The sequence below is a fragment of the Zygotorulaspora mrakii genome, chromosome 4 (assembly GCF_013402915.1).
Source record: "Zygotorulaspora mrakii chromosome 4, complete sequence".
NCBI lineage: Eukaryota > Fungi > Ascomycota > Saccharomycetes > Saccharomycetales > Saccharomycetaceae > Zygotorulaspora > Zygotorulaspora mrakii.
The window spans coordinates 474,407-498,225 of NC_050722.1; the positions used below are offsets into that span (position 1 = coordinate 474,407).

At 40.5% G+C, this 23,819-nt stretch overlaps 9 protein-coding genes across 9 annotated transcripts; 5 read left to right on the forward strand and 4 right to left on the reverse strand.

Moving 5' to 3' along the window:
• Positions 1–74: 74 nt before the first annotated feature.
• Positions 75–5,264, forward strand: HG535_0D02420 (uncharacterized protein; the record flags this gene model as incomplete). Its single annotated transcript, XM_037288367.1, has 1 exon — positions 75–5,264. The coding sequence occupies one exon, from the start codon at positions 75–77 to the stop codon at positions 5,262–5,264; it is 5,190 nt and encodes a 1,729-aa protein (XP_037144262.1).
• Positions 5,265–5,479: 215 nt separating this feature from the next.
• On the forward strand, positions 5,480–7,747 carry ARP5 (actin-related protein ARP5; the record flags this gene model as incomplete). Its single annotated transcript, XM_037288368.1, has 1 exon — positions 5,480–7,747. The coding sequence occupies one exon, from the start codon at positions 5,480–5,482 to the stop codon at positions 7,745–7,747; it is 2,268 nt and encodes a 755-aa protein (XP_037144263.1).
• Positions 7,748–7,933: 186 nt separating this feature from the next.
• On the reverse strand, positions 7,934–9,862 carry NOP2 (rRNA (cytosine-C5-)-methyltransferase NOP2; the record flags this gene model as incomplete). The annotated part of the gene is made up of 1 exon (XM_037288369.1): positions 7,934–9,862. The coding sequence occupies one exon, from the start codon at positions 9,860–9,862 to the stop codon at positions 7,934–7,936; it is 1,929 nt and encodes a 642-aa protein (XP_037144264.1).
• A 278-nt stretch (positions 9,863–10,140) lies between these two features.
• GCD10 (tRNA 1-methyladenosine methyltransferase subunit GCD10) lies at positions 10,141–11,622 on the forward strand (the record flags this gene model as incomplete). The annotated part of the gene is made up of 1 exon (XM_037288370.1): positions 10,141–11,622. One exon carries the CDS (start codon positions 10,141–10,143, stop codon positions 11,620–11,622), a length of 1,482 nt encoding a protein of 493 aa, XP_037144265.1.
• Positions 11,623–11,673: 51 nt separating this feature from the next.
• On the reverse strand, positions 11,674–12,615 carry MTQ1 (S-adenosylmethionine-dependent methyltransferase; the record flags this gene model as incomplete). Its single annotated transcript, XM_037288371.1, has 1 exon — positions 11,674–12,615. One exon carries the CDS (start codon positions 12,613–12,615, stop codon positions 11,674–11,676), a length of 942 nt encoding a protein of 313 aa, XP_037144266.1.
• A 2,132-nt stretch (positions 12,616–14,747) lies between these two features.
• On the forward strand, positions 14,748–15,905 carry RPI1 (Rpi1p; the record flags this gene model as incomplete). Its single annotated transcript, XM_037288372.1, has 1 exon — positions 14,748–15,905. The coding sequence occupies one exon, from the start codon at positions 14,748–14,750 to the stop codon at positions 15,903–15,905; it is 1,158 nt and encodes a 385-aa protein (XP_037144267.1).
• A 1,796-nt stretch (positions 15,906–17,701) lies between these two features.
• Positions 17,702–18,925, forward strand: YDJ1 (type I HSP40 co-chaperone YDJ1; the record flags this gene model as incomplete). Its single annotated transcript, XM_037288373.1, has 1 exon — positions 17,702–18,925. The coding sequence occupies one exon, from the start codon at positions 17,702–17,704 to the stop codon at positions 18,923–18,925; it is 1,224 nt and encodes a 407-aa protein (XP_037144268.1).
• Positions 18,926–19,287: 362 nt separating this feature from the next.
• On the reverse strand, positions 19,288–20,973 carry AQR1 (Aqr1p; the record flags this gene model as incomplete). The annotated part of the gene is made up of 1 exon (XM_037288374.1): positions 19,288–20,973. The coding sequence occupies one exon, from the start codon at positions 20,971–20,973 to the stop codon at positions 19,288–19,290; it is 1,686 nt and encodes a 561-aa protein (XP_037144269.1).
• A 654-nt stretch (positions 20,974–21,627) lies between these two features.
• Positions 21,628–23,421, reverse strand: QDR2 (cation transporter; the record flags this gene model as incomplete). Its single annotated transcript, XM_037288375.1, has 1 exon — positions 21,628–23,421. The coding sequence occupies one exon, from the start codon at positions 23,419–23,421 to the stop codon at positions 21,628–21,630; it is 1,794 nt and encodes a 597-aa protein (XP_037144270.1).
• Positions 23,422–23,819: the final 398 nt, after the last annotated feature.

Sequence of the window (23,819 nt, forward strand, 5' to 3'; positions counted from 1 at the left end):
TGAAGTCGCCAAACACCTAGCGGTGTTCTAATCCTGACCAATTTTCTCGCCACAGAGGACCAATTTGCACTAAAATGACTATTAAACCAGAATATAGGGATGAACTTTGCGTCACGCTTTTGACTGAATTATTGGCGTACCAGTTTACGTCTCCTGTCAGATGGATTGAAACTCAAAATGTCATTTTGAATGATTTCAAAGCAGAACGAATTATTGAGGTTGGCCCTTCTCCAATTTTAGCGAACATGGCAAAGAGAACCATAAGTGCCAACGAATCTTGTGAAATGGCTAAGGCTTCGCTTCTCAGAAAAGAAGTTTATTGCACTTCAAATCATCTGGACAAAATTTATTACAATGGCGAGCCACCTATGGTGATGAATAAAGAAAATGAGAAGCAAAATGTTGGTCAATTAGTTGCAGTACCAGAAACGGCTTCTCCTTCCCCGTCTTCTAATTTAAGCACAGTGGATTCAAGACATCGATTGAACATTGATGTCAAATTGAATGCAGAACACTTGGCGAAAGCCATAGTTTCAAGTAAGCTTCGAGCTTCAAGATACTCTGAGCTCAATATGACTAAAAGTCTGAAAGAATTATGTCATGGAAAATCCACTTTGCAAAATGAAATAAAATCGGATCTTATCAAAGAATTTGCAACTTTTAGTGAAGACAATATCGAAGATACAGCCTTATTGGATATCTGTTCGGATATAACCGTAGATGGCTTGGGACCTGTGGTACTTCCTCAAGTCATGAAATTTGTTGGAAAGAATCTTACTGGTCGCTTTTCGACCTTGAAATATCTCAGGGCCTATTTAACAAATGAATGGTCTATGGTAGATCCGAACCCATTTTTGGTTTACCTCACGTATAGTAATGATTCGATTAGTCATAATTGCACCTCAGAAACCATATGCAAGGAGCTTATTGATAAATGTTGCCACTCGTTCGCTGCTAGTGAAAATGCGTTTGTCATTTATAATCCTGTGTCTACAGAAAATTCAGATGATATCGAGTTGCTGAAACCATCTACTATCAGCATGGAACAGTTTGGCTCTTTCAAGGACCAACTCTGCAGATTACATACGGAACAGAACAACATCCTCAGTACGCATATCTGTGAACATTCTAATAGAGCAACGACCACTACAAACGAGGAATTGCAGCAAATGAAGGATAAGATGACATGTCTTGAGAATGAATTTGGGAAGGATCTTTTGAACAATTCTATTGATCTGATGTTTTCCTCAAAGAAAGTTCGAGTATATTCTTCATCGTGGAATTGGGTTAGACAAGATGTATTGAATTTCTGCCATCTTGATCTGACTGAAACCACGAGGAACTCTCTTACTGATATTCGCAAAAAAATGAAGGATATCCAAAACCGTGTTGACCCTATCTCACTGAAAATGCTTCAATATTTTGTAGATAATCAGTGTCATGATGGGCCAAAGAAAGAGCTGCTGAATGTACTTATCAAGGATTGTGTAAATATCATTAAGTTGAATCCAGTTTATTCTGGAGAGTTGGAATCTTTTGGGTTTCAAATTGTTGAAAACGGAAACTCAAAGGTAATAGACGAAAAAGTCAACCTGGAAGTCTATATCAAAACTATGTCCTTAGGAAAAGGCACAAACGAGGTTCAAAAAAATACTTCTGTTGTCTCATCCAAGTTGGATATAGATGTTTCCAGTTATTATAAGATTGAAACTGATCTCTTTCAAGTTTATTCAAAGATTATACAATATGCTCTAGCGTCATCCAATTCAAATCCAAGTGAGTTGTGGGGTCAATTCAAATCCTTATACGAGCAGATCCTAATATTCCTAAAAAATTCTGATCAGATCGCGTCGTACTTCAGGGCCATTGTGTCTGATGCTCTTTCTGCCATCAACAAACCATTGTATTCTAAGACTGAAAATATTCTTGTTGAAGACTATTCGGTGGACTCTTCCTCAGATGATGAATCTGAAACTTCTGCTGATGAAGAAACTGTTGTTTCTGAGACAGCAAAATCTCACTCCATATTGCCCAAAAAGGAGAAATCTATAGATTCATGTGCAATACCCGTTGGTGTCATCCCTTTTTTGCATATCAAAAGACACTCTCATACCAATGAAAACTGGGTATATGATAAATCGAATACTCAAGTCTTCCTTAATAACTTATTAAATATTGGGAGAAATGGTATATCCCTGAGAGGCAAAACTATATTACTATTAGTTTCCCACTTTGGAAATGATTTCACTCGGGAAGTAATCAAAGCTTTGGTCCAAACAGGCGGAACTGTTCTTCTGGCTACAGATGACTACAAATTGGAGACTACGAGGACTCTACAGAAAATTTATCATCAACATGGTGCTAAAGGTTCACATCTTGTTGTATTGCCATTGAATCACGCTTCTCAAGTAGATGTTAAACGCTTGTGTGATTATATTTATTCGAAATATGGCGATATAGACTACCTGCTGCCGTTGAATGCGCCAAAGCGAGAAAAAAGTGTGTTCGATGTAAGCTCTGAAGATGAGCTGCAAATGAGGGCCACTATTCTCAATGTGCTGCGATTATTAGGCAACATCGTAAGGATAAAGAAAAGCAAGAAGATAGAGACTCGACCAACGTTTGTTTTGTTGCCACTGTCACCGACATTTGGATCTAAACCTTGTAATGGATTTCTGTCAGAATCTTATTCGTCACTTAATAAAGTGCTTGACATGTGGCATATTGAAGATTGGAAAAACGAGATTAGTATTTGTGGATGCGTTTATGGATGGACCATTGAAACTGGTGAAGACATGGATATCTCCGTTACAGATTTAGAACACTTGGGAATTAGGACATTTTCTCCAAGTGAGATGGCTTTCAACGTACTTGGTTTGCTCACTTATGACATTGTTTCTTTGTCCCAAGACTCTCCAATAGTGGCTGACCTTAATGGCGGTCTACATACTCTACCTAGCGTGATGCCCGTCTTGAATGCGATGAAAGCACACACCTTTGAACAGAACCTAATCAAAAAAACGCTTCAAGCCGAGACACATCTTGATTTTAGCAATAAGAAAAAAGAGTCCATTGTGAATGCAACCGTGATTTCGCCAAGGGGAAATATCAGTATTGATTTCCCTGCGCTCCTGAACTACTCTGAATTGCATGGCAGCTTCAATGGCTCTTCCCTGGAAGGGTTGATCGATTCTTCTCATATGGTTGTTGTGACAGGTTTTTCTGAGATAGGACCTTGGGGGAATGCGAGAACAAGATGGGAAATGGAGAGTAGTGGCACTTTTTCTTTGGAGGGCTGTATAGAGATGGCATGGATTATGGGGCTCATTAAGTATGAAAAATCAAATGATTATTGTGGATGGGTTGACTCTAAAAACGGGGCACCTGTAGAGGGATTGCATATTAAAGAAAAATATGAACCTACTATACTTAAACATGCCGGTATAAGAATCATAGAGCCTGAATTATTCTGCGGGTATAACCCATCTAAAAAGCAAATGCTGCAGGAGGTAGTATTAAATTTTGACCTGCAGCCTGTACGAACGTCTGCTGAGCTTGGAGAACAATACAAACTCGAGCAAGGTGAAAGGGTGGAAATAATCCCGCTAGAAGATGATGAATGCCTCGTTCACTTCTTAAAAGGAGCTTTGTTATACGTTCCAAAAGCATTAGATACACAGAGAACGGTCGCAGGCCAAATACCTAGTGGGTGGGATGCTAGATCATACGGTTTACCCGATGAAATTGTATCGCAAATCGATCCAATTACTCTTTTTTCCTTAGTTTCCACAGCAGAGGCTTTGATTTCTTCGGGGGTAACAGATCCTTATGAGATGTATAAGTATGTGCATGTCTCTGAAGTTGGGAATTGCGTTGGTTCTGGCATAGGTGGAATGAAGTCACTACAAGCTGTTCAGTTACTGAGAAACAAAGGTGAAAATATTCAGAGCGACATTTTGCCAGAAACATTTGTAAATATGACTGCCGCCTGGATTAACATGCTGCTAATATCATCTAGTGGACCTATAAAGACACCGGTAGGAGCCTGTGCTACTTCTGTAGAGTCATTGGAAATAGGCTACGAAACTATTAGAGCCGGAAAGGCAAAGATATGTATAGTTGGTGGTGTTGATGACTTTCATGAAAGTGTCTCGCACGAATTCGCTAACATGGGTGCAACTTCCAATTCGACTGAAGAAATGGCTAGCGGCCGTGAGCCCCAAGAAATGTGCCGTCCAGCAACTTCAACAAGGAACGGGTTCATGGAATCACAGGGTGCAGGTATTCAAATTATTATGAGAGGTGATCTGGCTATTCAGATGGGAGTTCCTATTTATGGAGTGGTAGGATTGACTTCGACAGCGTCAGATAAAATAAGCAAATCGCTACCCGCACCAGGAAAAGGTATCCTAACCTGTGCTAGAGAACTATCAAACAAGCCACGATTCAATATTTCCAAGCTGGACATCAAGTATAGAAAGAGGCAATTGGAATTTAGAATAAAAGAAATAAACAATTGGCGTGAACAGGAGATACTTTTGGGATCTTATCCTGGACTAGTTGATGAGTTAGTGCAAAAACAAATTGTGGAAGCCAAGTCTCTTTGGGGTTCGGATTTCTGGAAAACTGATCCAAATATTGCTCCAATCAGAGGCGCTCTAAGCGTTTTTGGTCTTTCAGTTGATGATTTAAATGTGGTGTCTTGTCATGGGACATCGACAAAGGCTAATGAAAAAAACGAGTCACAAATCATTGACAAAATGATGGAACACCTGGGAAGAACAAAAGGAAACCCCTTGCCTGCGGTATTTCAAAAGCATCTTACCGGTCATCCCAAAGGGGCAGCTGGTGCCTGGATGCTGAACGGATGTTTGCAAATGATGAATAGCTCTGTCATTCCAGGAAACAGGAATGCGGACGATATTGATAGTTCGTTTCAGCATTTTGAACATTTGCTTTTTCCTTCAGCATCTCTTCGTGTAGGTGCCGTGAAAGCTTCTATGTTAACGTCGTTTGGTTTCGGGCAAAAGGGAGCAATGGCACTTGTTTTCAATCCAAATTATCTATTGGCCTCCCTATCTGAGGACGAGTACACTTTGTATGCCCAGAAAAGGGCACAAAGAGAGAGAATTGCTCAAAACTTTTTCGTACATGGACTGGTTAATAATAATATAGTTCAAATTAAGACCTCTGCACCTTATAGCAAAGAGGAAGAGGAACGCGTTTATCTGGATCCATTAATAAGATTTCCTGTTAATCATTAGACTCTATACTTCAATAGCATTATTTTTTAAATTTCTTTTAGCTTTCGCTTTTTATATTGAATAAGTTAATCTTCGCTATCGAATGTTGAGATTTCGGCCGTCGTCGCTTCAGGAACAGTTACTTATTTCAATGCTCTCTTTCTCCTGCCATGTCCAAACACAAAAAATTTCCATTAAAGACGGCGTGCTGAGGTCAAGATAGAAATAGCGACTCAATGACCAGTTCAACCATGTCGAGAGACTCATCGCTAGCTCCACTGAAGGTGTGTGTTATTGATGATCCACCCTTATTGGAAGCCCAAGAGAAGTTCGACGATCGAAGTTCCTATGACACATCAACGCCAATCGCTATTGATTTTGGATCTAGCCATGTCAGAGCGGGTTTCACAAGTTCTAAGAGACCTTCCCATATCTTTACGAATAAATTAACTAGATATAGAGATCGCAAGATAAGTAGGACCATGACTTTTATTGGTAATGATGTCTGCTTGGATCAAACTGTTCGAGCTCAGGCAAGGACTCCGTTCGATGGACCTCTTGTCACGAATTGGGAATATGTTGAGGAGATAATGGAGTATACTTTCAACCATCTTGGTGTTCAAGGTGATGGTGGGGTATCCAATCCTCTTTTACTTACAGAGCGCATGGCAACGATTCAGTCCCAAAGAACGAATTGGTATCAGTTGTTATTCGAATGCTTTGATGTTCCAGGCGTGGCATTCGGCATTGATGCATTGTTTTCTTACTATGGCAATAACTCATCAAATAGCACCGGTTTAGTAATCGGGTGTGGAAATGAAGATACAAATGTCATACCAATAATTGAGGGAAGAGGTATTTTAACAGATGCTAAGAGAATTAACTGGGGAGGTCATCAGTCGGTAGACTACTTGACAAATCTCATGTCTTTAAAGTACCCGTATTTTCCAGCTAAGCTATCGAACTTTCAATTTGAAACAATGTACCAAGACTATTGCTATGTTTCCACCAATTATGAGAAGGATATAGATTCATATCTTACTTTGCAATCACTAGAGGCTAAAAATATCGTTGTCGAAGCACCATTCACTGAAGTCATTCAGCCACAAAAGACTGAAGAGGAGTTACGAATTCAAATTGAAAAGAGAAAAGAAAGCGGTAAAAGACTTCAAGAGCAAGCCAAGCAAAAAAGAATCGAAAGGCTTGTCCAAAAGGAAGAAGAGTTCGAGTATTATTGCCAAGTTAGAGAACAGCTCAAGGACCAAAATAAGAAAAAAGTGCTATCAATTTTGCAGAATGCAGGTTTCGATGATGAGAGAGATTTTAAAAAATATCTTTACAACCTAGAAAGGTCCTTAAAGAGGTCCCAGGTAGTAAATGCTGATGATGTCGAAGATGTCGATCAAGACCAGGAATTGGATGACAAATTTGATCTTTTGGACATACCAGACGAGGATTTGACGGAAGATCAGGTCAAGGAAAAGAAAAAACAAAGAATATTAAAAGCCAGCTCTGATGCTAGAAACAAAGTTAAAGAAGAGAAAGAAAGACTTGCTCAAGAGGCGGAAGAAAGGGAAGTGCAAGATCGGCAATGGAGAGAATCCGATCTAGTGGGATGGATTAAGGATAAACGAAAAAAGCTTTCTGAACTAGTGAACAGAAGAAAAGAAAAAATCAAAATCAAAAACGAGATGAAAGATCGGAAATCTCAGATATCTCAAAATAGGATGAAAAATCTAGCAACTTTGGCCGAGGACGGTGCTCGCGGAAATTCAAAAAGAACACGGCAGCAGGCTACGATAGATAACGATCCTAATGATACATTTGGTGCGAACGATGACGATTGGTCAGTTTATAATGATATAACTCAAAACCCAGAGGCGTTGGAACAAATTATCGAAGAAGAATACAAGGAAATCGTAGATTTGGAGGGTGTACTTCTAGAGCATGATCCTAACTTTACTGATGAGGATACAATGGATGCTCAATACGATTGGAGGAATTCGGTTTTGCACTTATTTCTAAGGGGTCCAAGACCGCATGATAGTGAGAACTCTCATGAACAGCATCAAATGCATCTGAATATCGAGCGTATAAGAGTACCTGAAGTCTTGTTTCAGCCTACCATGGGCGGAGAAGATCAAGCCGGAATTACAGAACTTTGCCAAAATGTTATTTTAGGTAAATTTGGATCATCTCCACGCGGCCTGAGTCCGATAACGTCTTCAATGGCCTCTAATGTATGGATAACAGGTGGGAATGCCAGGCTTCCTGGTTTAAAAGAGAGAATGGTGAGGGAATTTACCGAATTTCTCCCGGCACGTACACCATTTAGTATCAATATAACAAGTGAGCCAGCATTGGATTGCTGGAAGGGAATGGCTAAGTTCGCTAACAATGAAGTCGACTTCAAAAAAGGCTTTGTTACTAGAAAGGAATATGAGGAGTATGGACCAGAATACATAAAGGAACATAACCTAGGCAATGTCAACTATTTTGAATGAACGCAGTCTTGATCTTTTTACGAGAAACACTACATCGCATTGCAAATAAATTAGTTCGCATCACTTGATTTTAGTAATTATTTAATATACAATAGGCGCCTTCTAGTTAATACAAGATATTGCTTATAAACAGAAAAATGAAATCGCATTCAGACATTCGAAGTGTTAAATTTGCATGTGTGGCATCTACTTCTTTTCAGATTTCGCAGCTTTGGGATTTATACCTTTCTTCAATAAGCTGTTCTTTTGAGATTTCTGAATATACTTCTTGTCTTCCTCGTCGTTGAAAGTCGAGAAATCTGAATGAATTATACCTTCTTCCAATGCTTCCTGTCTTGCAGCGAGTTCCTTTTCTCTTGGAGTGGCTTGGTTGTCGTCATGAGGTGATGGGCCAATCTTCTGAAATTTAGCGACAAAAAACCCATCGACGTTATAAGTATGTGGATAATATCTTCTCGTTAATTTCACACTTGGATGAAACTTCTTACCCCTGAAACTTGTGAAACCTTCCTTACCTATTTGTAAGCCAGTTTCTACTAGTTTAACATTTGGCCTTTTTCTTAATGCGTAATCGACGACGGATTCATCCTCTTCAACTGCAACCGAACACGTCGAATAAACGATTATTCCACCACTCTTAGAGTGAGAGTCCACTGAGTCGATGGCAGAAAGTAATAGTTGTTTTTGAAGGTGAGGGATTTGAATGAAATCTTTCTCAGTACGTGACACCTTAACCGATTGATCCTTACCAATGACACCAGTACCAGAGCAAGGCGCATCCAACAAAATTCTATCAAAACCTCCTATAACCTTGGGAAATTCACGAGCATCATAATTACAAACGATAGTATTTGTACAGCCAAGACGATGAATGTTAGCAATTAAAGATTTGGTTCTTGCCTTGTTGGCATCATTTGCAAAAACGCATCCTGTGTTTTTCATTAATGCTGAAATGTATGTTGTTTTTCCGCCCGGGGCAGCTGCCATATCAAGAATACGCTCATTTTCTTGTGGATCCAAAGCAACGACAGGTAAAAAGGAGGAAGCGGCTTGCAAAATGTACTGACCTGCTAAGTACTCAGGGGTTGCACCAATGGGAACTTGAGAATCAAAAATCTGTAAACCAACCTTCGTCCAGGGACCAATAGGTTGTAAGTTAACACCTCTATTTACTAACGCTTGCGCTAAATCCCTTCTTCTCGTTTTTAAAGTGTTTGTTCTGATTGTAATAGGTCTAGAGATCTCGTTGGCCTCGAAAAATTCTAAGGCCTCCGCTGGGGAGAATAAGTTAAACAGCTTTTCTGCCAAAAATGGGGTATAACCAAAATATTCACAAATATCCTTTAACAATCTATCGGTATAGTCTGTTCTTGAACGTCCTTCAGCACCCAGGTTCTTAAAATCCTCAAGAACCTTGACAATTTCTATCATTCTCGTTCTAATGGTAGTTAAATCAGGTGCTTGCTGAGCCATAAGCTCTTCTTCCTCTTGCGTTGGAAGTACATCTGCTCTTGGCTGAAGCTGATCGGCTCCCGTTAATTCTTTCTCTGCATCCTGCTCTTCGGCTGCGTTTTCTTCGTCTAACTTTCTCGAAAGCTCTTCCATATTTGCAGCATTTAGATCTTCCAGATCAATTCCCTCTTCATCGGAGAATACCGGTTGCTCATCAGCATCTTCTTCGTAATCGTATTCTTGCTCCAGATCAAACTCATCCTTCAACTCATCATCTTCATCTTCCTGATCATCATCATCATCATCAAAAAGTGACTTTTTAGCTTTAGAAAGCTCTTCCAAGTCGACCTCTGGCAAGCCATCATCCCGATGCTCAACCTCTTCTGTCTGAGAATTTTCTAATGCTGAATCTTCCGAATCCTCAGTTATTGAGGTCTTATCCTCTTTGGAAGCTTTTTTCGATTTAGTCTTTGAGCGAGCTCCATTAACTTTCTGCTTTGAGCGTGAGTCTGTTTTCTGTTTCTTCACTTTATTGTTTTCATCAGAAGCTATCGATTTCTTGGACTTCTCCCTTTCTCTCTTCAACTTCTTATCCTTTCTGGCTTGAAACTCCTCAATGGATGGAGGATCTTTTTGCTTATTCTTTGCACGTCTACTACCCATCTTGTCGTTCTGGGTTTGGATCTTTAAAGCACCTACTGATTCTCTCACTGTCCTTTATATTGTGATCATTTTAAATGCGATGAGCTTGACATCAAATTTTTCATCGCATCTCACTTTCGTCTGCAACGATCTGAAAATTTTTGGGAAAATGAAATGAATCAAGTAACTCATCGCATCGCATCTTATCTGCTTTGAAGAAAGGAAGCATATTGGCAGTGGGCCCCGCTGTTAGCACGTAAGGTTATCTTTCGAAATTCGCCTCAATTTATTTGTAAATCATGAACCCCAATAAGAGGCTAGGATTCAATCAGCATGTTATTTTAAGGCTGCCGTCTAATAATTTTAAAATTGTGGAATTGAAACCTGATGGCTCTATATCCTTGGGTAAATTTGGCGCCTTTTATACAAATGATATCGTAGGATATCCATTGGGCACTACTTTCGAAATATATTACGATGGGAGCTACGAACCTGATGAAAAAAATAAAAACAGAACACCAATTGGTAAGGTGAGAGTGATGAACACGGGAATCGACCAAAGTGACTTGGAAAGTACACCGACTCCATTGCCAATGGAACTAACCAATAAAATGAGTAGTGCAACAAATAAAGAACTCATCAATATAGGTAATGAGATACAAGGGATGACAATGGAGGAAATTGAATCGTTAAAAAAACAATCCGCCACACACGCTGAGATTATCTCCAAGATGATTGAATCGCACGGAAGCTTCCATAAGAAAACAGTCTATTCACAAGAGAAATACTTAAATAGAAAAAAACAGAAATTTTCCAAGTTTTTTACAGCTGAGTATTTAAGTAGCTCTGCAATGTTACAGTTCTTGTTAGAGAAAGGTGACGTTCAGAGAGTAATGGATCTGTCACAAGAATCGATTGGCATGCTACTCAATTTAGGTAATATAAGGTCCAATGGCCAATATTTATGTGTGGATGAAACGGGCGGTCTTCTGGTGTATGCTATGCTGGAAAGAATGTTTGGTGGTCAAACTAGCAGCGCACTTGAGGACGTTGGTTCGATTGTTGTGATACACGAAAACGAGCATCCAAATCTTGATTTGTTAAAATTCTCGAACTATTCGGACCAATTCATCAAGAATCACGTCAAAGCGATCTCTTTATTAGATTTTTTTGAACCACCAATTATGGAAGAAGTTAAGCAAGCATTCAAGCCACTGAGTAAGGAAGAGATCTCTAGTTTGAAAAGTGGGAAAAAAAATGCATATTATAGGAGGCTCAAATGGTACAATACACAACTCCAAACAATTGAGCTCTCGAAACATGTAGAATACGATGGTTTAATTATTGCTTCCACACTACATTTACCAACTTTAGTACGCAAATTGGGTCGAAAAGTCCATGGTTCAAGACCGATTGTGTGTTACAGTCAATTCAAAGAAACACTTCTGGAGCTCACGCATGTGTTGTACAAAGATCTAAACTATTTGGCTCCATCAATATATGAAACAAGATGTAGGCCGTTCCAATCTATTCGAGGAAAACTACATCCTCTGATGACTATGAGAGGCGGTGGAGGTTATCTTATGTGGTGCCATAGAGTTATTCCCGCTCCCGATCCGCCAACCAATTTGGAGACAACCAATGGCAACGGCACTGATATTAACATCAATAGCAATGGTACCAATGGCAATGATACCGAAAACGATGCCAATGGCATGGAAAAGAACAGCCATGGTGACGCCACTGCCCCTGAAATGAACAAAAAGCAAAAAACTAGATAAATGTATTCCATGCTTCCGTCTCGTTAATATCGCGGAGAGACACTTAGTTCGCTAGTTCAGCTTACCAAAATTGTCAAATAGTTCATGATATTTAAACGAGGTATTGTTTTTTCCATTTTTTCGAAAACCGTAGAGAACGCGAGGGTTACCGTTTGCATCACGTTTCACGCCTGTAGACCAGACTGTATTCAATTCTGTATCATTTATAATAGCGTTGTGAACAAAATCTGCTTGATTGATGTCACCAATCTCATAAACGAATGAATTGATCTTCGGCAACCAATGCTCGATCAGGTTTTGGTAAAATTCCTTATCGCCAACAAGTGCCAATCTTGGCTCATGAATCTTAACTGATCGACTTGTCTCTTTGACAAAACTGTCCTCTGAAATATAGGGTGGGTTACACACCAGAATATCAATCATCGAGCCAGGGTTCGGCGGGTTATGTAGTACATCGGCGGATATCACAGAAACATCCTTGATGCCGTTTCTTGCCATATTTCTTTTTATCAGACTGATTGCTTTTTGCGAGATGTCTAAAGCTGTTATATTTACATCCTTGAAAGCTTGCAACTCTTGTTTCAGCAGCAAAGCAATGCATCCCGAGCCAGAGCACAGATCCCAGATTACCATCTTCTGCTTATTGTTCGTGGCATTCTTTCTTATTCTGTGAGCAAGCTCGTACGACCATTCTTCCGTCTCCCATCTAGGAATAAGAACTCCTTTTCGACACACGAGTTCCAAAGACCCAAATGGCTGAGAACCAAGTATGTATTGCAAAGGCAAATACCGAAACCGTTGCAAACATGCATTATATATTGCCTCTCGTAATTTGCGGTTGGTGTTTAGATGTTCTAAACTGCTGAGTTCATTGGAGATCCATTTGAATTCCAAATTGCTGCGTTCCACTGTCCTGCACGCCGGTAGAAGAAGCCTGAGAAAGCGGTTTACCCTGTTGCAAGCTCTTACTGAACTGGGCGAGATTCGAGGCATGAAAAGAATTGGAATGTGCCCGGCAATTACCTTCCACGCTTCTTCAGTTGCCTTTCCACAATACCCACAATGGGAAAAGAACACCTGTCTATGCTAACAGTGTTCCACTCTCTTCGTAACCCTTTGTACTACTTCTGTTTTCGTGTTTCTAAGTCTGTTTCCATCCTCTGGTTCGATATTCGAACATGATGAGATCATCAATGATGCATAGTAGATCATGCTCGTTTGACAGCATACATCTTGCAACTGGAACCTACCTGGGCAAATGCTCCCGTTACCCGACGCTTCTGGAAGCATCATATGCATATCAGTCTTTTGTTTCTCCGCCACTGTTGCGATACTTCGAAATTCCAAAGCAACCTGACGACGACAACGCTGACATCATCGAATAAGCAATTCTATCTTTCTATTTTCGGCGATTCGACCAATGGCTTTTTCTTTGTTACCCCTCTTTGGAACTCGCTGTTGGGGTAACCCTCCTGAAATGAGGAATACGAATATCACGCCGAGGGTGATCTCGTTCATTGTTTTCGTTTCCTGTTCTGCTGCATTAGGGCCGATGTTAGCGGCCATCGTGTGTCCCTCTTGGGCTGGAGGCCCGATCGAGACTCCAGTGCTAACTTTTTTTATAGTTCACACACATAGACATCCTCGAAGCTGTCAGATAAGAATTGGCTTGAAAACACAGCAGGTTATATGATAAACGAGTGAATTCTTGTAGCGTTTCATGCCACAATTAATTCACAGCTTCAAGAATCAAAGGGATATTTTTACGTCCACTGCAGAGACAAGTGGGGACATTGGGGGAGAAAAAATACCGATGCAAATCCAAAATGATGGAAAAAAAATTCGGATCAGCGGATTAACCATTGTCTGTCCCCCGTAAAGTCGAGGAACATTGTTTCAAAGAAAGGAATTCGAGTCAAAAGGTAACATTTCTCGTCAAATGATTGCCTGCACCTAATTGGGACACATTTTTGTGCCATTTCCCAAAAGGGTCAATTGGTCGAAAGAGTTCGAGACCAAACACAAGAAATACTTCAAGAAAGGTATTCTTGTACGGAGATTTCTTGGAGCATGACTTAAGACAATGGACCCAGCTATGATTTCTTCGATAAATAATGCATACAATACCCAATTAGAGAGTAGAATTTTTGGAAGCCTGGAACAATTTATTGAAATAAATCTTGGGCCACCCAAGTTTCTTTTTGTGTATTCTATAAATGTCATGTTTGTAATAATCGATATACTTGATATGTAGAATTTTCATATCAATGACTTTTTTGCAACACTGATCCGCTGGACTCTGAAAGGGGAGGATGTGATGCGGTGTGGTGCTGGCGATTAGCCAAAATCGTAGATCTGATAAACTTTGTTGCCGTTCGCTTTGATGGGTATCTCTCGTGGTATTGCAATCACACCAATGGAAACAGTTACTACACTGTGGTAACAGTCACTTCATTGTTTTGACCCATTCTGCACCTCGCCATCTCCGTATTCTACTCTTGCAATTTCGTATCTTTGTAAAATCCATGGTACCATATGTCTTTTTCTTGTGTATGTAGGATGGCCACGGTCTGATACGCTGTGACGTTATGTTTACCGCAAGTTGTGCGGGTCAATGTTTTGCATTGTCAAAGGCAAGAAGAATAAGAAAAAAGGACCAAGTGACTATGATTTTTTTGACTTTTTTCAAAACTCGTTCAGATGAGCATACACGCAAAGGCGGCCTTCCATTTCTTCGGCAGACCACCTAACCACAATTTAATCACCGGGGAGATAAATTGCATATTGCGGTTTCCATATCTGACTCTAAAGCTAAAATTCGTGAAGTGGCCAAGATAAATACCAGGCACATATCATTTTTTTTTTTCTTCAGTTCTTAAAATTTCGTTTTTTGAGTGCTGTTTAAATGGAAGAAGACTTTTAGCCCAATTGACTAATAATAGTATTAGAGATTCTATACCAGTAGGATTGAACATACTTATCGGTCTAATTTTTTTTCTATTATTTTTTTTTTAATCGTTAAACTGGTTTCCTTTCACTCTCTTTATTTATATCAGTTGACCTCTTTCTTTATCATAGCACACTCGTTTATATTTTATGGTAACGAGTAATAATATTCATTCGAGATGGACATTTTTCAATCAGATCTTGGGCTTTTTCAAGAAAACTCAAGGGCTTCGGATGGAATCAGGCTAAATACTGACAGGCCATTTATGTATTTAGCTCGAAATGACGACTGTCCATTTGATTACAAGCCAATTGATATGGACAATGAAGAGTCGCCAACCAGCTGCCGCGAATTTGAAGATACGACAAACTCTCTAAAAAGAGAATCTATTTCGTCGTCTTCTCTATCTTCGCTATGCACAACACTATCGTCAAACAATATTTCCAAGGACTTAAACGGAAGTCCAACTATTAATACTAAAGCATTAACGACTACAGTTAAGATGGCAGGAGCAACAACAGCAGGATCTACTACAACAACCACTCCAGCTACAACTACAAGTGAAAAAACCGATACTGTATCCCCAGCAGAAAAAGAAATGAAAATACCAAGAGCATCAGCATATGATAACGAGCATCAAAGAAAAACCCGGAAAAAGTGGAAAAAGACCGAAGACTTAGCATTAATGGAAATGTTACTACAATACTCACATCTACTTAACTTTGTAGAATATTTTAAGCCAATGAAGAAATTTTGGATTAAAATTTCTCTGGTTCTAAAGCAACATCATGGTTTCGAGAGAAACGCGCGGCAATGCCACGATAGATTCAAAGTGCTTTACTTCAAAGCGATGAAACTAAACGAGAAGACATTGGGATCCAACCCAGATATTACAAAGACCCTCTTCCTCCAAACAAGGAACACATTTATATTTTGCAATGGTAACATAACGCTAAAATCGCCGCCAGCTCCACTGCAGTCTGTGAGTGACGTCTCGTCCCCAGATAGCCAAGGATTTGTACATCATAATAACCGTCATACCAATAATGATAATCCCAACTATCACAAGAACTTCAAGAACTACAACGACCTCAACGATCTTAACGATCCTCCTCACATTTCAAACGCCCAATTCATGTCATTTTTGCAGCAACCATTGGTCGACATGCGTCAAGCGCCCTACAACTCTGCCCAGCAGTATTTCGTCAATGGCTTGATCAACCTACAGACGCAGATTGACGTGCTGAAAACCCAACTGCAAGCAAGCGAGAGGAGAAACACTGAGCTGACTCGCCTAGTTGAGAGCCTCCATGCCGGCCGATACAATACTCGATGATTCCAAGTGGAAATACTCCAGCGACGCACCGCACACCCAATATACAAGAAAAACCTCTCTACAATAAAAATTACACACCTACTAAGAAGCACCTTTAAACGATAATAGCAAACCGCTCATGCACCCGCACCCGCGAAATATACGAGCCCCACTGGTACCTGTTCTATTTGCATAATGTATAACATAAATAGCGATAACGTATAAGCCATCGAGAAGACCACAAAAATCATCCATGTTGCCTCAGCAATCTTTTACGAGGCACGCAAGACGTAACATCGGCTTTTATTAGCTCACGAGAGGATAAGAGGGCATTCCGACCGAAACTCAGCTCAAAAAAATATTGTCCTAAAAGAATTTGAGAGACAAAAACGATCCATCTCACCAGCCCATCGCTCCGCTCAAGGAGACACCAGGTGAAACGCCAATGTCATGGATACCTTGAGGTTGTCCCACGGTCTTCCCCGCTGCAAAGATATGGTATGCCATACCATACTCGATCCGCCGCCACATTCCCAAATCTCTAACACCTTCTAATCTTCTATCTTATCAATTAAGATTTCTGTCAAACTTATTTTATTTGTGAGATGAGTGCCACTTACGGCATAAAGAAGCCGTGTGCATTCTCGACGCAGTTTGCACCTTGACAAAAACATTCCCAGTAGAGAGAAGATCTCGCTGCCACTTTAGTATACGGAACCCCGGGTAACTGTGCGGGACTGACCCCGGCCCCAGACTCAAAAAAGAAACAACAATTGTGGTATTGTGGTATTGTCGTATTGTCGACTTTGTCCGTCCATCCTCATACTCAGATGTTGCGCGAGTATGCGAGAGGACAAGCCCCACGTGCATGTGTCCCTATTACGAGCTGTCCTGCTGGCACACGGTCTCCCGTTGGCGGTGGACGACGAATACACGAGGGTCACGAGGGCATGTAAACCGCTTGCTGAACGAGGGTCGCGCAAGAAACAAGTTGGAAGCTGGAAGCAGGGGAGAAACGTGTGGGAAATGAACCAGAAACGTGTGAGAAATGCGTGTGAAATACATCGGAAATGCGAAGGAGATCTGACCGTGTTGTACTGGCCTCTCAGCTGTGGCGCACGCATATGCTCATACGTCGACCGCCGTGGCCGTGCGGCAGATGGTCCCTAGAAGGTTCGAGAAGAACTCTTCGGCGTCGGAACCACTGCAATCCGACTCCGGGCCGGGTAGCGGCGACGGACGCCACTTGTTGCGTCTGTATTTCTTTTTTTTCTTATATGTAATATTTCGTTTTTCGCAGACCTAGCGCGACGGGAAGTGTCCGGGCGCGTTAAAACAGTAAGGGCAGCCCAGTCTTTTGGCAACGTAGGCTTCAGTTGCTACAGTGTCAGAGGTTCGTTAAAAAAGAACAGAGTTAGACTGTACAAGGAGCTCGTTGTTGCTTGCTGGTGGCTTCTTGTTGCCTGCTGCTTCTTGTCTTTACTTGTTTCACGTGTTTTGTCTTGTCTTGCCCCCCTCCCCTTCGGTGTCTCGCGTACTTCGCGTAGTCGCGCTCTGCTTTGTAATCTTCTAGAAGTTTCTTTCCGATCACGGTCGATTTCAAACTGGAAAATTTTTCGTCTTTGTCTCAACATGCGCACAACGAACGAACGATGAGTTTGGGCCTTGATACATCGCAATCAAGATATAACAAGCAGATATCGCTGGATTCGATGGTATATCAGTGGTTGATTCATAAAGGCTCCAAGTTGCTCTAGTACCTTCACTGTAGTAGTGTTTCAAAGCTGTCCTCGACAAGAAGTTATAAAAGATCTAAAATGGTTGCAGACACAAAATTGTATGAGCTCCTAGAGGTCAGTGCAACCGCAACTGACATCGAAATCAAGAAGGCATATAGAAAGTCTGCTCTGAGATACCACCCTGATAAAAACCCATCTGAAGAAGCAGCTGAGAAGTTCAAGGAAGTTAGCTCGGCGTATGAGGTCCTTTCAGATCCGCAAAAGAGAGATATTTATGACCAGTATGGTATGGAAGGCTTAAGTGGCAGCGGTGGGCCAGGCGGCCCCGGTGGATTTGGTGGATTTGGTGACGACATCTTTTCACAGTTCTTTGGTGGCGGCGGAGCTCAAAGACCAAAGGGCCCACAAAGGGGTAGAGATATCAAGCACGAAATCTCTGTCTCACTAGAAGAATTGTTCAAGGGTAGAACAACCAAGTTGGCGCTTAATAAACAGGTTACCTGTAAAACTTGTAAAGGTTTAGGTGGTAAAGAAGGCGCCGTCAAGAAATGTACGGCATGTAATGGTGTTGGTATCAAATTTGTCACCAGGCAAATGGGACCTATGATTCAAAGATTCCAAACAGAATGTGATGTTTGTCACGGTACGGGTACTATAATTGATCCAAAGGGTCGTTGTAAGGTTTGTTTGGGTAAGAAAGTTGTTAATGAAAGAAAAATTCTGGAAGTACACGTCGATCCAGGTATGAAAGACGGTCAACGAATTGTATTCAAAGGTGAAGCCGATCAAGCACCTGATATTATTCCTGGTGATGTAGTTTTTGTCGTTTCCGAAAAGCCACATAAGGATTTCAAGAGAGTAGGTGATGATTTGGTGTACGAAGCGGAAGTTGACCTATTAACCGCTATTGCCGGTGGTGCCTTTTCTCTAAAGCACGTGTCTGGTGACTGGTTAAAGATTACAATTATCCCTGGTGAGATTATATCTCCTGGTATGCGCAAGATCGTCGAAGGCAAAGGTATGCCAATTCAAAAATTCGGAGGTTACGGTAATCTTTTGATTAACTTCAAGATTAAGTTCCCAGAGAATCACTTCACCACTGAAGAGAACTTGAAGAAGTTAGAAGAAGTTCTACCACCAAGAAAACAGGAGGTTATTCCTGAGGGTGTGCACGTAGAAGAATGTATCTTATCAGAATTCGATTCATCCAAGTATAACTCAAACGGTAGAGGCCAAAGTTACGACGAAGATGATGATGAAGGACATGGTGGTGCTGAAGGTGTCCAATGTGCATCCCAATGATTCATTTTATTTTCACATCGTTTTGTTTTGTTTTTCATCACTTTTCGAAATTAGAGGGGGGTATAAAGTAAGTTTCAGTTGAAATGGTACTGCTGATACATCGTAATATTAATCATATGTCTTTGAAATTATTATTACTTTAATAACTACTATTTTGCTGTATAGTTTATGTGTATATTTATAAAAAAACTGAGACTACACTTGAAATTATCATAGGAAATATATCAATAGTATCATTAGTGTTATAACTTTTATTGGTCGAGCAAATAGCGTCAAGTATAATCTATAATTAATATATTTACAAAATTTCTATAAGGAACATCGAATCTATAAAAAATGCAAAGGGTTTTTTTTTGTGGTGTTTATTTTGTCATCAATTTAAGTTCAGACTTTAAAGCTCTTTGACGTCTCCACTTCATTCCGGAACGCATTGGAAAATATAATAAGAAATTTCCAACAAACACTAATGCACATAGGAAACTAAAAGTGCCACCTACTGTCATTGAAGTTTTCATTTTAGCGAAACAACCCATGAAAATCGCGCTTAAAATGCATCTAATGAAATTAAAGCAACTTGTTGCTGTAGATGACCTGTTAGGATATAAATCGACTAATAATGTGGATGACGTTGATAAAGTAGACATTGTACAGAACGAGCTCACACATGACGTTATTAATACGGCAGAAATATGCCAGCCTTTGTCGACACTCCAACCAAATAATAAGAACGAAACAACTGCAATAAAGTTTTGTGGTAAACCTGCCATTACACGAGCTCTGAAAATATTAAATTCGGCTTCTTCAGCAATTAAACCTTGTTTTTTCCTCTCCTCAAATTTTTTTAGATAATATTTGTAGCATATATCAATGATTCTCCCGGTGATTAGTGATCCAAATAAACCTCCAATACCACCCGGTAGATAACAAACACCTACAATTGTTAATTTGTAATTATATGGAGAAGAAGTCAATTGAGAAGAGATTGCTGCAAGCATTAAAGTCCACATAGCAAACTGCAACCCCGCTGGAAACAGCGACAATATGATTTCAGGTTTTGAAATGATCTTAAGTGGAGAAATTAGATCCAGTTTTGGCACATTTTTATCTAATGTTGAAATATCGGGACGATCGTATCTAAATCTTTTCTGGACTCTCTTTAACAAAAATATTGGGGTTCGATTGACAACATTCTTTGGCTGAATTGATAAATTGCCTACAATTGTTCTCTTTGTTTCAGGTAACAGACAAAAGACGATGGCTAAACTTGTACCGCAACCAATGACTAAGAACCAGAAGATTGCTCTCCAATCCCAAGCTGCGGCTAATGCTGCACCAATTAAAGAACCAAACGCCTGTCCCAATAAAGCAAACCCTGACGTCGCGCCAACAAATGTGCCTCTTTCGTGTTTCAACGTAAAGTCACCAACCACACCGGATGATATAGCTATAGTAGGAGAGATGCACGCACTTTGTACACATCTCAAGAAAATTATAACACCGAAAGAGTTGCAACATGCCAATGCTGCTGAAACACCAACGTAGATGATCATACCTCCAATGATCACTGGTCTCCGACCATAAATGTCTGCTACACCGCCGCTCACTGTGGGTGCGATACCTTGGAATAGCAAGTAGACCACTACTGTTACATTAACCATATCCTCGTCCACATTGAACTTTCTCTCTAACTGCTTCAAAGCTGGATAATAAATTGGTGAACCCAATGACGACCAAAAGGTACACATGGTCAATAAAGCGACCATTCCCCATTTTTGTGCGTAACTGAGAAGAGTATAAGGCGGTTCCTCTGTTTTTTCCTCACCAAAGTCTTGTAAAGTAGATGCCTCTGAGTGTTCGGCTGTGTCTGCGATTTCTCTTGTCGTTGTTCTTGACAACGACCCAATATTCTCCTTCCCACCAAACGACTTGGAATTCACGTCCTCTGTAGACATGCTCGCCATGCAATGCGGTACCTGGCTGTTTTCCTGGTATGGACCCTCGCTTGCAATACTATCACTGTCTTGCGACAATTGTACATCATGAACCATTTTCCACTGCTAGCTATGATAATTTGTCACTGCCTCTGGTAGACAATCAATTGCTCCATCCTGCCAAATAACAAAAGTTTTGCTGCAGCTTCAATATCTACAATCTGTATATATATATATATATGTGTGTTCATCTGCAAGAATACCTTTACAGTACGAGATGGATTCAGCGCATGGCTCGTGAACTGAGCTGCAAAGCATCTAGTAGCATCCTACAACTCCCGCCTTCCCTCTCGTCTACTCCGAAGTCTTGTTTCACTCGAGATACTTTGCATGAAGATCTGGCAAGTGCACTGCCATATGCTGATACATCGGAAGTTGTCATGTTCTATTTCTTTTTGTTCCTTTTTCTGGAAAAAAAATTTTTCGATATTTCACGTTTCGCCGATGGTTCGGAACTGTTCGGAAGATAGGAGCATTTTTCAGAATCGAACATGACAACTTCCGATATCAGTCCGTTCGATATCAGATTAGACCTCGAAGATTAGAAAGGTGCTGCAGTGCGAACCTGGAAGACTCCGATGATTCATAGGTGATAGAGAGCACCAACATTGCTTGCGAATACTGAGGTTGAATGTAATGTTGAAGGGAAATGTCATGTTGAATGAAAATGTAATGTCGAATGAAAATGTAAACTGGTGATGTCAATTGTTTCTAGTTTGTCGCTGCGGCAGCCCTCTCAGCGTTTTTCTCAATAATCAAGTTTTCTTGTTGTCTTCTCTTGTACGTCAGTTTTTTTCCATGTGTTATAATGGTCAGTAAAACAAACGATGAGGCACCCGTTAGGCCACCCATCAATGTGAATACACCTCCGTAGGTCATGGAGGCGGCCATTCTGCTTAAAGCGACAACAAACACTGCTGATAGAATGCATCTAAAGAGATTTAGGCATCCCGTCGCTGTGGAGGACTTTGATGGGAAAAGGTCCACAATTAGGGTAACTGACATGGTTAGAATGCAGTTCGAAAATAAAGACGAAAATCCGCTTAAACACAGTAAGGCGGCTATGGGGGCATGCGCATATATGCACCAGCCAAACGAAATGAATCCACAACAGCTGATGAGTATTGTTACTAATGCTGGCTGCAGTCGTGCCTTGAAGATGTTGAAAGTGTAACGGAAGTCGCCTTCCATCAATTTCCTCGCTTCTTGAATGTCAATTTTATGCTCCGTCATGAATTTGGCTTCTTCCGTTTTGATCCATTCACGATGTTTCACTATATTTCTCTCGTAACTCCAGTTCAAATACCTTCCAGATGTGACAACACTAATCAAAGTGCATATACCTGCAGGTAGAAAGCATAATCCAATCTTTGCAACGGACAAATGGTAATTCTTACTTAGCACGATCGATAAGGCCGTTTGATGAGTTGTCCACATTGCGAATTGCAAGCCAGCACATAGTAAAACCGCTGAGATTTCAGGTATCATAAATACCGATAGCGATGCCAAAATATTGATTTTTGTTGGTGGTAATAAAGTATCATAATCCGGATTATCTAAATGAAGAGATTTTCTAACCATCGGTAAACCTAATATTGGAGCTTTGTTGACAATCTGTTTAGGAGGAATGGACCCATTGCCCGTTACAGTTCTTTTTGTTTCCGGTAGTATTATAAATGATACTATCAGACAAATGCCAGATCCAATAGCCAGAAACCAAAAAATGGCTCTCCAACTCCATCGCGATGATAAACCTGCACCAATTAGTGCACCAAATGCACTTCCAACAACCTGAAATCCAGACACATAGCCCACATAGCCACCCCTCTCCATCCTAGTGGTCACGTCACCCATAATCCCACTATTAATGGCAATTACTGGTGCGATACCTGCAGCTTGAAGACATCTCAACCCAACGATTTGACCATACGTTTTCGAACATGCTAAACCAACACAGGCTACAAAGTAAACCATAACAGAAAACAAAACAACTGGTCGTCTTCCTAAGGAATCCGCAAACCCACCCATAATCGTAGGTGAAACACCTTGAAATATAAAATAAACAACCACGGTTACATTAACCGCTTCTTCACTGATATTGAACTCTTGTTCAATGACAGTAAGCACAGGATAATAAATTGCACCTGCTATAGTAGAGAAAAACCCGGTAAAGGCACATTGGATGACTAGCGCCAGTTTTGCCCTTCTCCCAAATCTAGAATATGGTGGTGAAGAAAAATGTGGCTCTTGCTTCTCTGACCTCGTTCTTGTGAGAATAGTTTCTTCTTCCAGGGAGTTCAGCGACTCAGATCCAACCGCGTCATCCTGATCGTTGTCAAAGTCGCACTCAGAACCATGTTCTTGTTCATGTTCATTGTCAACGTAGGTGTCACACACCGGGACGGATCGATACCGCTCCCTTTCTGAGTTGCCAGTATAGCTAGGTAGCTCTCTACTTGATTTCTGATTGGCTGAAGTTGAACTGTCATTATCAAAAGTTTTCATTCTATTGCTTCCTAGAATCCCGGAAAGTAGCTCTGATGTACCAGCACTATTCTGCGGCTGATTTTATATAACGGGTTTATTATGCTTACACTTGTACAATAAAAAGTCCTGCTGTCTCTAAGTGATATATTATATTGCATACCAACCGTTTACATATGGGCACCAAAACGGGATCCATCATTTCGTGATAGGCATATATGTATTTGATGTACATGTATTTTGATCTTTTATATTATCTAATACACAATGGAAATTGTGACGGAAATAAGAAAACCTTGATAGCTCTTGGCATTCATTCATGACGCAAATTAAACAAGAAACGTGAAGGGCGATGTGATAAATATGAAAAACAATATCAAGAGATAAGCGAAGCATACAGACAGGCTTTAAAGATTCAA